At 38.4% G+C, this 15,549-nt stretch overlaps 1 protein-coding gene across 2 annotated transcripts in view; it reads right to left on the bottom strand.

The window, feature by feature from the left end:
- abca2 (ATP-binding cassette, sub-family A (ABC1), member 2) overlaps positions 1-15,549 on the bottom strand; it is a 52,486-nt gene that overhangs the window by 23,236 nt on the left and 13,701 nt on the right. Inside the window, exons 2-4 of one of the 2 annotated variants that reach the window (XM_079486258.1) lie at positions 6,415-6,508; positions 2,045-2,156; positions 1,434-1,597 (exon numbers count right to left, since the gene is read on the bottom strand). In XM_079486258.1, the coding sequence (XP_079342384.1) occupies positions 1,434-1,597; positions 2,045-2,156; positions 6,415-6,508 (370 nt within the window). Of the gene's footprint in view, positions 1-1,433; positions 1,598-2,044; positions 4,778-6,414; positions 6,509-15,549 lie in introns of those variants that run through there. The other variant, XM_079486257.1, reaches the window with a different exon arrangement.

The following is a 15,549-nucleotide window of genomic DNA, read 5'->3' as shown; positions in this document are numbered from 1 at the left end:
CTTGCAACTGGTGCAGGTGATATAAATGTAGTGTACTTGTAGGTGTACACTAGAGTTCAAAGTAAAGGGTCACTTGTAATGTTTTCTTTTACCTTACTTCTTTATCAGAAGGGGTATTTTTTTACAGGTTGAAATGTGTTTTGTAGACAAAGAAATTATTGGTCAAATTATTTTCTTGGATTAAACAACTAACATTTCATTTAATAAAAAGTATGTTAAAATAAATCAAGCTTTTAAAATGAATGTCTTTGACTGAATAATAAGGAAAAAGCAGCTAAAAAGAGCCCAACATCAATATTGTTTAAACAGAATACCAGGGTGAGACCACAAGGAATTGGCTAATAAAATGCCAATTTTAAGCAAAGGGTGACTTCATTGAAGATGATAACAAAATAAGTTTTGATTCGAATACATGGGGAAAAAATATTAATAAGGGTGTAAGTGACAAGTTAAGAAACAAGCGTCCTTTGTCTACATACACAACCAAGAACATACAGGGACATCAATTCTTGGGACAAACTTTGTGAAATATTTATGAACAATGTTTATGAACATGTCGAAAACTGTAAAATCTGATGCTGTACAACCTTTATAGTATAGTTTGGACAAGGGGTTTTCAAAGGCTTCAGGATATTGACAAATTTGTGATGAAACAAGTTCCTTTTCAAAGTTTGTATCAAAGTAACTTACTGTAAGGGATGGTTTTTCCTAAAAAAATAAATATTGTGTTATCATTTATTCACCCTTATGCAATTCAAAAGTTGTATTAGAATCTTCAGTGGAACACAAAAGAAAATCTTTTAAGAAGGTTTTGTCTATGTGGTTTTGTCTCCATACAGTGGAATTAAATGAGGGACAATGATGTTTTGTTGCTGATGTCCTTTAAAATATATAATTTTCTGTTCTGCAGAGGAAAGACATCTTTAAAAAGATTTGGAATAATATGAGCGCGAGTTAATGATGAAAAAAACGATCTATTGAGCTCACCTGTGAATTTGAAAGCGTAATAAAGTTTACTATTACTTGTTAAAATGTCAGTGAATGTGGATAATCCAGTATTTTTATTTTGCAAAAAAATCCACACTTCTACTGAAGTACATGTATAATTCCTTTCTACTTTGTGTACCCCTGGCTAGTTACATGCATGTTAATAGTTTAACTTCTTAGCAAGACTTTCTTTCAATCATGGCTTCATCGTGACAGTAAATTACCTAAAGAGGACAGTTTCCAGTAATGCCTGACATAAAAAATTGCAACGCTGACGATGCAATTTCTACCTTGACGCAATGAACTGCATTTCAGTACGAGATGTGTATTGTATATAAACTAACTTGGACAGTATTGGCCTTCACATACTTGCGTGCCGAGTATATTCAGGGTCTCGGTGTGATTTTCTAATGGTAATGTATGGTGTGTATACTTTGTTTTCTGACCATGGCTGGTGTTGTAGTGACTCTCAAAAGGGCCGTGTGCCGAGGTGAGACTCTCCAGGTGCTGCTGCAGTGACTCCAGCTCTTCCCCCAGACTGGGCCTGTCTGACGTAAACAAGTGATTCTGCTCCACAACCTCACTAATCCTCTCTAACAACTGAGTCACACTGAGAAACAGAGAAATCAAAGATATTTTATGACTGTTAGAACATGTAGACGAATATGAAGAAGAGGAATTGTTTTTGTAGTCCACTAGTCATCCAGAAAAATACTTTTAGCACATGGGTTTACTTTTTCCTTTTCGTTTCATTTACTGTATATGAATAACTCACATTACCCCGCTTTTCTGACTGACAATGGGTTACTCTCAGTACACGCTCTTAGAATAAACACAGGTTCACAATACTAGAGAGAAATAAGGTGGATGAGATTCACTACCAGAACTAGATGTATGACACTATCTACCGGCTCATATGATAAGTATTACAGGTGGTAATGATGACTGCTGTTCACACCGTAAAAGCAAGCAGGCTGGGTGAGAACAGAATCCATTATAGCCATCTTAGTCATACAAATCTAGGAACAGAGCGTAGGTGGACACATTTCTGACTCACGTGGAGTTTTTATATTGCAGGAAGCCAAACTCATCCCTCTGACCATCCGGACACAGCGACTGCATGATGGGAATGATGCCCGCCGAGCTGAGAGGGGCTGCGCTGTAGAAGGCTGGATAAAGCCAGGAAAACAGACCACCAGGATGGAGGGATAGAGAGGAGGATGGAGGTGATAGAAAGGTGAAATCCAGTATTGTAATGAGGTTTTGACATCAGATGTACAGATGAAGGTGTGAGGTATAGATGATGAGGAGGAATATTTATGAGCAGGGATATGAATAAGTGTGTGTGAATTAAGGGATAACAGAATAAATAATGACGGTGACATTTCCGGAGTCCATGGGTCACAGAAGATGATTTGATGAGAGATTAGAACACAGGGAAAAAGAAAAGAGGCTGCCGTCACATATCAGAGCAAACAAAGAGTCGAAGAGGTTTCAGATGTCAGATTGGTTCGATAAACCTTGTATGTGGGAATAACTTAATCTAAAGGGCACTTGAAGACACACACAAAGGTTAACTGGACCAGCTGTCACAGAAACAAAGAAATGAGCATCACTGTGTTGCACAGCTATTCTACACCCACATGCCCCCAGTCACGGCATGCTCCTCTTGTAAGATTTACTTCCTGAAACAGGAAACAGGTACTGTATGAAGGTATTTTAAACAGTGCAAATAAAAGTCTTGATTTCTAATAAAACTATCTAAATTCTATTTCTTAACTTAAATCTATTTAAGTTAAGGTTAATTTCTTCTATATGAATTATATATTCACTTATATTTTCACCATTTAAATCCTATTATTAAATTAAAAAAATATATTTAATAATACATTTTAAAAGATGAAAAATGGTACATTAAGATAAATTCCTACATTAGATAATAATATAAGGCATTTATCTTAATGTGCCATATTTATCTATTTATCTTTATAGATAATAACCACAGTTCTTCTGCATTTATCCTGTCTCACTTTATTCCTCTTTCTTCGTGTAATAATAAGTGGACTCAGATCTCTACGTGGAGAATAAAACCGGTTTGAAGTAAACATGACTTCAAATAACTTATTTATAATGCTTTGAATCAGTCGTAATATCTTTTGCCTTGTTATGTAAAGGCCAGAAACAGGTTAACAAGAGCACAACAGATGCTTCTCGAATTCAATTTGCTCCCACGCACACCGCGTTCCTCTGATAAAACGTTCCTTTTCTACGACTCTGGCCTACATTGAACCGGTAATGGATAAATTAGGCCTATAATTGTTGCTACGATGATTTAACAAAGCCGTAATGAATGAATGGTTTTGAGAAATGCGATCACCCAGCCTCTCAGTCAGATTGGGCTTTTCCTCTCGTATTTTGGCACCCCTGCCTGAAACGCAAACACGAGGCAGCTGGCACTTACAGAGGGATTTAGAAGGTTACTTAATGGTAAGTGCTGACTCCATTTCCACCCCTAAGTGTTTTGTCACTGCGGCTTGTGAAGCTGGCATCCTCTCCCACTACAAAAAAAGAGCCTGCCGCATCCACGTCGAGAAACTTTCTCTAAGAAGTAGCAGCGCTAGCTAAACGCCTCTCAATATCAGCTTGACCACTCTGCAAAAAATCCCCCTTGATTGACGTTAACACTGAGGTGTGTCATATCTACAGTTCCAGTGACAGCTTGTCTGGTTCTTTTTAGCCTTGGGTCCGAACTCTTATATCTGACATATGTCCCCTCTTTCCAAAAACACAGTTGAGTATTTAAAGAGCACCAGTCAGTCAGAAGAAAAAAACATTATGGCTCAGTAAGTACATGAATTTAGTGAGATGCGGTGTGTGTGTATGTGTGTGAGATATTTGTATTACTTTCAGAAGGTGTTTAAATGAAGGATTGTGGGTTAGGTGTACAGAACAATATGGCACCTGACAACTAAACACCTTTTTCTCATTTAGTTTGAGTAAAGACACTTCTTGACAAATAAACCGTAAATAAGTCTAATGGTGTGAAAGCTAAATTTAAAAAAGACTGAACAATAAAAAAGTCTCACTATTTTTTTATTATAAAAATGTATAATATAAAATCATATATGATAATTTTTTGCTGTAACACCATAGAACACATGTAAGGTATATCTATCAACTAGCCACAAGTGTTTTTGCTCAAATATGAAGACAACATTTTTGGGGACATCTATTAGAAGATTTTAATTGATAAAATACTGGTTATAGTTAACAAGTAGTGTTATATTAAAGGACTAGTTCACCCCAAATCAAAAAATTTTAATCATTTACTCACCCTAGTAACTTTTTATACCTGTATGGCTTTCTTTGCGAGATATTTTGAAGAATGTTGGTAACCAAAAAACATTTTTCAATTAACAACGTTCTTCAAAATATTTTCTTTTGTATTCTGCAGAAGAAAGTCCTACAGGTTTGAAATGACAAGAGGGTGACTAAATGATCCTTTAAAAACATTGAAAGGCTATGGTATTTCCCAATTTAGACTGCCAAAAACCAGAAAAAGAAAACAAAATAAATTTGACTGATAGCATCATTAAGTTTTTTCAATGAGCATCGCAATAATAGGCAAATTGTGTAAAATTTGATATAGTGACATCCCTAACGTGAGTACAGTTCTTGGCAATGTCCCCACAAATATAGTAAAACATGTTGTGTATGTGTGTCAATATATGTCCAGCTCTAGTATGCACACAGATTACAGTAGTTATTTACATCCATTTCTCTTTACCATTAGACAGACACATGAAACAGTCGACATAATGACAAATACACAACACAAAAGTCCACGGCAAAACACACATACACACAGTTAGAGGATACAGTGTAACAATCCCATGAGCCCCAAAAAACAACCAATGTTTTTGACTTACACACTGGTCCAGCATGCAGTGAACATGCACCGTGAGAAAGTGAGAATAAAAGATAAGAGTGACAGAGATAGAGAGAGAAGGATACACAAGAAGAGAGCAAAGAGGACAGGTGACAGGGAGAAGCAAAAATAAAAGAAATATGGTGTGATTTCAACAATAGAAATAACACAAACATTGTGATGACATATAAATTAAGGCTGTAAATCGGACAGTTCATCACGATACAATGCCGTATCCATATTCTCCGCCAACGATTCGATTTTTGCCGATACCTCGGAAATCTTTACAATTCGATGAATTTAATCGATATTTTGATATTACTTGCCTACTTTACGCATGCAGTAACATTTTCAATAACTCACAAATGAAACCAAAATATATAAGATAAACGTTTAATTAAACTCTTTGCAAACTGCACACACTCACATGACAGACACACGCTTTTTGTGTGGAGAGAAACATATTATTGTCATTCAGGACATAATATGAGTTCTCTACAGTCTCGTCATTGGCCCCGCCCCTCTTTAGTTCCTAGTATTGCTTTCCACCTGTGTCTCATTACCCACACCTGCCATTTGTTATCTCCTTTGTTAGTTTCCCTATTTACTAACCTCTTGCCCATTGTCTTGTGCTCGTTCGTTGTTTCAAAGTTCCCTTGTATGTACAGTCTTAAGTACCCTGTTCGTTGTTCCTAGTTGGTTATTTTTGCCCCCCTTGTGGGAAGTTGAATGTTTTGGTATTTAGTTTGGTTAGTGTTTTCCCCCATCGTGGGTGTTTGTTTTGTCGATTGTTTGAATTAAAGTTATTGTTTAACCCCTTTATCCTCGCTGCGTGCACTTGGGTTCTTCCACTCTGACCGCGACAGTCTGCGTGCGCCTCTATTGAACAAAAGTCACTAAAACTAGTGAAAGAGTTGCTAATTCAGCAACACTTGCGAAACAAATTAGGGGTGAGTAGGAAACAGTCCGTCACCGAGAAGCTGCAGCCTGCATTTTAGCATTTTTGGTGTGACAGTGCTCCACGGCAAGATTAATCCAGTGAAAACTGAAGTAACAAAAAACATACTTTTTGGGGACACAGAGTGTCAAACAAAGGTACATCAATATCGATATTTTACGTATGGCATTGTATCGTTAGAAAATGAATCGATACATCGATCCGTAACGATGTATTGTTACAACCCTAATACAAATGATGGTGCTCTGTGAAAGAAAACAATGCTAGGATAAAGCTTTGCAATCAGTGTCAGATTAGCAAAGTTGTATGATGATACATAAAAATGTGAAAAAAACGTATTAAATTACCATATATTACGTACAACACTTACAGGTACATTTATGCCTGAAAAAACATATTACAAAACTGTGCACTTCACAACAACCCCAGGTGACGACGCAGTGTCTTCAAACCACTAGAGGAAGTAATGAGCTGGAGTGGGGTAAGAACCACATTTCTTTCCTTTGTCGTCACCTCCTGAATCGTCTATCCTGAACCTTACCTTCTTTCACAGGAATGGCCGGCTTCTTCTGCCGCAAGCCCAGAAGAATAAAGAAGAGGACCAGGGGGATGAAGATCTCGAATGCAAGCACCCACTGCAAACACAAAACACAAATCTGTTATAAACCCTCACAAACTAAAGAGGCTTGAGTAACCTCATTGGCTGGTGGTTGTATTTATAGCATAGGATGATTCACAACAGCTAGTGAGAATCTCTATAAAGTCTCACACAGTCCAACTGATTGAGTTGTGTGTCAGGGATCGATTCGGTAAATAATGGGCCGACCACTTAAACGCTCCCCCGTTTGCTTAACGTGCAATATTTGCCGTTGGGCCGGCCAAGACACCTGCCAGTCAGTTCCAACAATTATTAAAAGGTGGAGGAGAAGTGGATGGAAGATATTGGGATGCTCAATATGACTCCTGAATTAATAATGGCTAAACAAGTCAATGTAGATCATTATCATGTACGAAGTTAATACAATGAATTGTGTTTTTGATAGAGAGATCTGAACGTCTGTTTATCATTACTGTAAATGTGATGAATAACAGCTGAAATATCACCTGTGCCTTTATATCCGTATAGGCCCTAGCAGGTGTGTGTGGCCACTATACGAAAGTCCACTATCCGTGAACAAGTTGATCCGTGAACACCAGAGAATAATTTGACTGTGCGTCTGCAATGGTAGTTATACACAGCTATGAATATCAAATGTTAGTGCTTTTGTCTACACATAAAATATCACTAAGAACTAATAGAGCCGTGTCCAATAGAAAATGTAGTGGATGTAATGGTTGAAATGGTAATTATATTGGATCTAATGGAAACTATAATAATAGTGTCTACTGGAATGTGCTGTATTCTATTGGTGGGATGTTATCTGGCAGATGGGAACCAATAGAACACCATTAAATCCTATCTGGAATATATACAAAAATACATTTTGTAATGGTTTTAATGGAAAATGCTACTTTTTCCCACCAGGGATCATATTTCTTCAATAAGCTGTGTTTACTCATTGATTTAAGTGACAACAACAAACATGCTATGGTTACTGTTCCAAGATGGTGTCTGTAGCATTTAATATCACATGATTTGACATCTCTGTACACACATGTATGGTTCACATCCATTGAAAATAGTTGCCTAGTGCATAGTACAAAATGTTTAAAATAAGTTTCTTTACTCTTCCCCTTAAAGCCCAACCACACTTTTTTTATTAGAAGCTAATTCTGATGTGGCCTTCCAGATGGTGAGGATCACTTCAAACGTCTTTTGACTACATTTGTGAGGACATTGTGTAAATTTTTTCAGCTACACCTGTGAGGGGCTAAATCTTTGACACACTCACAGACACAAGCGTGTGCATGCAAGCACACACACAGAGCTCCACAGCAGGTGGTTGGGGAGCGATGTCAAATGCTTTCTGGCACCTTGTTTAAAGTATGCATAGTACAGCAGAAAAGCTGCATCACTTGACAACCCATCCTGCATTGTTTCTCATCCCTCTCTCTCTCGCTCTCTCTCAGCAAGAGGGCTTGTTTTTGGTGGTGTTTTTGATGGATCTGACTTTCCAAAAAATAGGCTAACGTTTGAGGTGTAGACTGTGATTAGAAACTCAGAGATTCCTATTTATAGCTGAACTGAGATCAGCCCTTGAGTCTGTGAATGGTAAAAAGTCTAGACTCAGATCAGCATCTTAAGAAAATGTGTCTCTCTGACCACAATGGGTCTTTCACCACAGCACCGATTCACCCTAAACACTACACACCCTGCCTCTGTTTATCTCTCGACTTTGTCGACAAGTGACATCAGAAGTTAAAGAGGTTTTTCTCTCCCTGCTATACATTCTACCCATCTCTGCCTCTGAAGGTCACGACTAACAAGAAGCTCCTTTTACATGAATCTCTTACAATGCACAAAGGCGCAGCTGAGGCGAAACACAAAATGCTTCGGTTACGAGACACAGAGAGCAGCGCACACCATTCAAAGAGAGCCCGTCTTTATAAAGTCCTGTGGCTTATTGATTTTCAGCGTCAGATGAGGCAAAGAGAACCACTCGATTTGAATATTGAACAGCTTGCTTTGCTCTCAGTGACTCATTTGTATGTTGGTGGCTGATCTTTAATTATTTATGAAGTCATTGTGCTGTCAGCGCAAATCTAGCTGAATATGGACAAACCGTGGATAAGGCCTCAACAGTGAAGTCAATAGTTTAGTACTGCTCACCTTGCCAAACTTTTTATATTGTCGCAGTCCTTCTGAACCTTGTTTTTCAGGAGATGGGAAAAAAGTCTGTACTTTTTATGAATAAATACCGTGTTGTCAAAGTTGACAAACACTTTATAATACTTTTAGTGGTTAGACTCTAAAAAATTCGGTTGGATTTGTCCCTTTTTGACCCAACGCTGGGTTAAGAATATTTAGATTATTTGTGTTTGGTGTGAACACAGTAGAGCTGCACGATTCTGGATAAATTGAGAAACACGGTTCTTTTGTTTTAAATAGAGATCACGGTTCTCTTACGATTCTGAATGACAAATGACGTTTAAGCTACGTTTACGTTTAGGCATTTGGAAGACGCTTTTATCCAAAGCGACTTACATTGCATTATCCTATACATTTTATATAGGTATCTGCAATCACGCAATGCTCTTACAACTGAGCTACAGGAAAGCTAAAAAGTAATACAAATTTTGAAATTGAAAATAAAAGGTAATAATAAATTAAGGAATTTTTTACAACAATTACAATAGGTGACACGAGTGAACCATATGAATATCACACACAGCCTTCCACATGAAATAACATCTAGAAGAAATTCCAAACATCCACGAGTTCTTGAAAAAATGCTACCATTTATTCTCAGTCTGGAACCCTGTGAGGTGGCATCTTTACGAGAATGAGTACGAGTACATGAGCTTGGTCTGTAAGGTACAATTTAAAGTAAGTTAAGCTTCACAAGACAAATGCACATGTTAAAGGCTAGATTTTAAATACAAATAAATCTGAATTATTATAAAATGACTAACCTAATCTGTATTAAAGGTGAAGTTATACATGTGTCTATTCCCTGACTCTACCCTCATGGTCCGGGCTGCTGGGTTCAAGGAATGGATCAGTGGTCATTCACACTGGATTGATTACCCATGCCCACCATTGTTAATACCCAGCAGTTCCAGGTTCTAGACATATTTCTCCTAAGACCCACCAGAACACTGTATCACCATACCCAAAAAGGATTATTCAGAAAAAGTTCTGCAATGAAATGTGCAATGTTTTGTTTCTTTCTCAGGTGAAAAACTATATTTCGGACGCTGTGCACGAAGTTTATCAGAAACCAAAGCCTTGTGCAGGGATCAACAAAGAAAATTAATCAACATTGATACATCTATTCATTTATTCAGCCTCAATACAAAAGTGTCTTGTGTTTTTATTCGATGCCAATGAGGCACATATAGTTCAACCAGTCACAGCATTGACAGCACTGACTGTCCTTCGGGGCTCCATTTTCTTCTCTGACAGAAAGAAAGCCAGTGTGTGTAAGGACACACACATATACCTTTATCTTTCACTCTTCATTTCAAATTCATTCCCCACTGAGATGTTGAAGAATCTGATTCTACAGCAGTTCAAAACCTCCGACCTACATTAAAAACAAAGCACACGGACAAAAGTTCAACTGTAGCTTGGAGACTACCGTACTATCGAAACAGAGGTCATGGGTTTCATTCCCAAAGCACGCACATAGAGTCATGATTTGAATAACCTGAATGCACCGAAAGTCACTTGGATCAAAGTGTCTTCCAAATGCACAAATGTAAATGCAATGCAAATGAGTTGCACACATCGACCTATGAATGACTTTTCCAGTCGTTTGATTAGTGGACAACGATTTAAAAAATCATTTTATGGAGATTGCTGGGGCGGATTTACATCTGCACGTCAGCTACAAATCCTTGGAATTAATGGTTTTAAACGATTACGCTCCGTGTAAAAATGTCACCCGATAAATCTCTCCTAAAAATCTACAGATATTTGAAGGCAGTCATCCTCAATAGACAAGACTGATCTTATAACGCTGCCCAGTGATCAATTTATTACTGTACACCAGCACTCACAAAGAGCAAGAGCTAACTGACTAAATAATTTAGAAAAAGCAAAACCAGAAAAAGTATATACGGGGAAAAGGGATTGATGTGTTGTTGAATATTCAATGTATCTTTCTTATATGGTCAATATCCTAGAGGAGTCAAAGCGTGACACTGACACGCTTTTTGAGTGGGTTACACGCTTCGGCGTTATACTGGATTGAATGTACACAATGAAATACATGTTTAAGGAGCAATGTAGAGATTTTAGCGACACTTAGTGGTGAATTGAGAACTGCAACCAAATGCTTTCGAAAGCGCTACGGTGGCTGCACAGAACTAAGATGTCGTCAGATTTTTGCTTCTTTGCCGAAAGAGATAACATATTTACGAAACGGTCTCTGTAGAGCAGTTTGTCCGTTTAGGGCTACTGTAGAAACAGCATGGCAAATTTCATGAAAAGGGACCCCCGGTGTATGTAGATAGAAAAAGCTCATTCTAAGGTAATAAAAACATAACGCTTCATTATGCAAGGCTTTATACACCTCTGAAGACATAGTTTTGTATATTATATTGCATTTCTGTCAATAGATACTCCAAAAGTTCCACACAGGACCTTTAAATAAGGTAAGACAGAATAGAAAGCCATATACTGTATGTATAAAATGCGCTGACACTGTCAGGGGCTCTGTGTGGAGCTCAGTTATACAGATGGCAGGATTACAGGAACCAGCTCATCTCATTTAAAGGTTAATTAACCTATGTGTTCTTTCAGTGGCTCATTCATCTCTGTGTAATGACTCAAGAGAGAGTCATTACAGATGAACCCATTAACTATAAAAAGATTCTGAAAACAGGAGTCAAAAAAAGAGCCGAGATGAGACCAGACATTCACATGCATGAGTATGATACTGTACTGCATATGAACGACTTTGTGGAATCGTTTTGCATGTGGAGTCCGAGATGATTAAACAGAGAGAGATGGAGAGAGGGAAGATTAAATAAAGGTCAGTCGTGGGATGTATCTTTCATGTTTGCTGTCTCTCAACATGACCATAAAACAAGACAGAAGGCAAAGTGCAAAGCCTGACCACACAGCATGTATGCTAGAGGCTAGGAGATGTGGGATTGCATAAAGGGGTTGTATGACACGGCTAAAAAGGAATATTATAGTATATTATAGATTTAAGATTTAAAAACGCTGTATTTTCTAAATACTGTGAATGACAGGTCTTCACAGGTCCAAAACTGTGGTGTCGAACCCGAAGAGACCCGTGATTGTGCTACACAGACCCGTCCAATATTTTGAAAGCTGGACCCGAACCTGGCCAGAGAGCGGTCTTAGTCAAATCATACCACGAACTGATGTAGATTTGTGGGGGTGTGGTTACACGAGGTGTTTCAGGCAGGCCTGTGAGAGCATTCGCTTTTAGATAGAATGCATCTTTTGTTCCAATACTTACATTTTTGCAATTGTACGTGTCTAATACATGCATGGCCAACTTATAACACACCAAAGAAACAGAAAAACATGTAGTCGCGCCATATGACCACTTTAAAGTTTAAATGCGTTGTTTCCTAACTAATGTAATTCTACTGTAAAATGAATGACTTTTTTTAGAAAAGGGGGAAACAGACCTTGATTGCTTAATTCTTTTAAAGGTCCAGTTTGTAATTTTGGGGAAGATCTATTGATAGATATGCAATATAATATACATGTCCGTCGCTGTTTTAATGGCATAACTTAAGCATAAAACCGTTATAACACAAAACTGTTTGCAAATATACAATACATTTAATATTTTGAAAAGTTTTATATATATATATATATATATGTGTTTATATATTATATAGCATATTTAAAAAAAAAAAAAATATATATATATATATATAAAATGGATGTTTATTTTCAAATAGATAGGTTTCATGTTTAAGTTTTGCCATTAAAACCGCGACATCTGCTGACAGACACAATGCTTTGTTGTCACGGAAACATACCAGCTGAAGATAATGAGTAAATTTCCTTTGCCAAGTGCATATTTCGCCATGTTATGTCAGCCGTCGTTGTGGGGGGAGGGGTAGAGTGAGTGGTTGGTTGAAATTTGGAACCTTGCCTCTAGATACTACTGACTGGTCCTTTAAGGGAGGGCGAGATAAGGGTTGAATGACAGCGTGTCAATCCCATCATACATTATGCAAGGAATGTTGACCTAAGCCCTTGGCATGAAGCTTGCGCATCCTAAGCTCTAATGCATCTTCATGGAATACCTTATCAACCTGACTGAGAATCAACCTAAACACACTCTTTTACATGATGTAGTTACCATCGCTTTGTTAAAGTGGTTTAATCAAGAAGGTTAAAGGTGTAATTCTTTTGGAGTATTCTTTTGACAGAAATGCAATATAATATAAAAAACTCTGTCTTCGGGTGTGTATAAAGTCTTTACAAAATAATTGTTATGTTTTCATTACCTTAGAATGAGCTATTTCTATCTTCATACATGGCATGGAATCCGCCATGTTGTTTCTACAGTAGCCCTAAACGGACAAACTGCTCTACAGAGCATGTTTCATAAATACGTTACTTCCTTCCGAAAAGAAGCACTTGAGGACATCTTAGTCCGACATTTTGACTTATCAAATTGAGTCCGAGTCAAACAATGAAAAGAACAAACAGATCAACCATAGCCACATTTTCAGGCATGACTTGATCATGACAGCAATTATTTAAATAAGGAATATTGTGACATTTACTGTACATTGCAGACAAAACATCATGACTAAAAATAAAGGCGTTTAATGCTGGGTAGGAAAATTACTTTCTGTTAGACAACAACTTTTATGAAGAGGATTTTTGCTTTGCAACTTTGCAAATCTGAAATTGAATTTGACAAAAAGGACAGTTTTTCGAGAGGCGACATACATTGTAGGATTTCTGTGAATTAAAATCCACAAACAATAATAATAATAAACAATACTACCCAGCAAATGACGAGGAGAACGTTATGCTGCCTGTAACATTGTTAAGCGTGACTGATTTGGTCTTGGATCAGTGATGGTGATCTTACAGGCTCGACAATGGCACCCTGACTGCCATTAGGTATCGGAATGCAAACCTTGGACCCATTGTCAGACCCTACGCTGGTGCAGTGGGTCCTGGGTTCCTCCTGGTGCACGAAAATGCCCGGCCTCAAGTGGCGAAAATATGCAGGCAGTTCCTGGAGGATGAAGGAATTGACACCAGACCTAAATCCAATAGAAAACCTCTGGGACATTATGTTTCGTTCCATCTGACGCCGCCACCAGGATGCACCTCAGACTGTCCAGGAGCTTAGTGCTGCCCTGGTCCAGATATGGGAGCAAAAACCCCAGGACACCATCCGTCGTCTCATTAGGAACAGGCCCCGACGTTGTCAGGGATGCATACAAGCCCATGGGAGCCATACAAACTACTGAGAACCATTTTGAGTTAATGCAATTAAATTTCAGCAAAATGGACTAGCCTGCTGCATAATGCTTTACTTTTAAACAAAAGCTTTAAAAAAAGTTTTATTTTCGTCTTTCAATTCAGCCCCCTGTAGGTCGATCATTTTCATTTCTATTAAACAATGTGGCACCCATTCGTTCCTAACACATTACCCAGCCTCATATTTTTCCCCATTGAGATCTGATGTGTTTTCAAATTATTCCTTTAATTTTTTTGGAGAAGTGTAGTTACCTTGTTTAAATTTTCATGTGGCCATGTATGAGGAATATGAATAGTTACGCAGGTAAAATTCTAAAAGTGGCACTTGGTCTTATAAGTGACTACACAAAAGAAAAATTCTGCACATAAGTAAAACAATGAAATGTCAAAATTGATGACTGAATGCACTTTTTGTAATGTGTATTTTGATGTAATTGTGAAGAAATTGTACAAAAAATATATATTATTACACTATATTGCCCAGATTAGAACCAGACACAGTCAGCGTAGATGCCGGCTAAGCATTTCATTGTTTATCCACGTCTTGCATGAGACCAGTGCACAGAATATTAACTATTTATAGACCTGGACGGATAAATATAAAGTTTGGGAAACTGCTGGTTCAGCTGATATTTGTTCACCACATTGCAGCCTGTTGTTTCATAGAGCAACACAACAATAAAGCCCATCAAGTGACAGTGCCAATTGCAAGTATAAACAAACTAAAGATGCCAAAAAATGCACAGCAGCACATCCAAAAATGGGGTAAAACAATCCATTTTCACTTACATTGTACTACTTTGAACTTTGCTTTTCAATACTAAATGAAATTCTCTCACCTTGTCTGCACAGCTAAATGCATTATGGGTTTGGCTTGTCTGTGAAGGACTATTCATTTCAATGATTCACCCATATTTTGGACTTGCTCAATGGTGTGGCCTGTCCCAGTACGTTTTACAGTAATCTTATGAACAGCTTTAATCTAATTGATCTATTTTCTTAGTATAATTCGGTAGTATACTGTGGTGAGGAAGGCGGGACGAGAGCCGTGACGCGGGGCCGGTGGCGTGAGTGATAAGTGCAATCAGCTGTGCGCGCACCGGTCCCGCATTTTATCACGGAGGAGATTGGGAGCTTAAATGGATGTTCGGCAGGACTGTTGACGAGAGAGGACCGGGCCCGGAAATGTGTTTAGTTTATGTAGGTTTTATGGCCGGCAGTCTACCGTGAGGTGGCTGTCGGCCACTTCCGTGTTTATTGTTTGTTTATGTTTAATTAAAGTTTTATTATTTGAATGTTCGCCGGTTCCCGCCTCCTTCCTTCCCATCTTACGAACTTTGCTACATTGGTGCCGAAACCCGGGAGGAAGGAGGGACATGCTGTCAAAGAGCCCTCGCTGCCGAGGGTGATCGCGGTGCTGAGGAGTTCGGGCAGCGCGGACGAGGAAAGTCCGCGAGTGGCTGCCCGAGGCGGTGGTGCTGGATCAAGAAGTCGGATGGGACGAGGACCTCGCTGCCGTGCTCCTGGGTCGAGGTGGGGTGGCTGCCGTCCAGGAGGGAGCCAAGGCCCGTTCGCCGT

The sequence above is a fragment of the Barbatula barbatula genome (genome assembly GCF_947034865.1).
Source record: "Barbatula barbatula genome assembly, chromosome: 2".
NCBI classification, from domain to species: Eukaryota; Metazoa; Chordata; class Actinopteri; order Cypriniformes; family Nemacheilidae; genus Barbatula; species Barbatula barbatula.
This window is presented reverse-complemented; position numbering and strand designations above follow the sequence as displayed.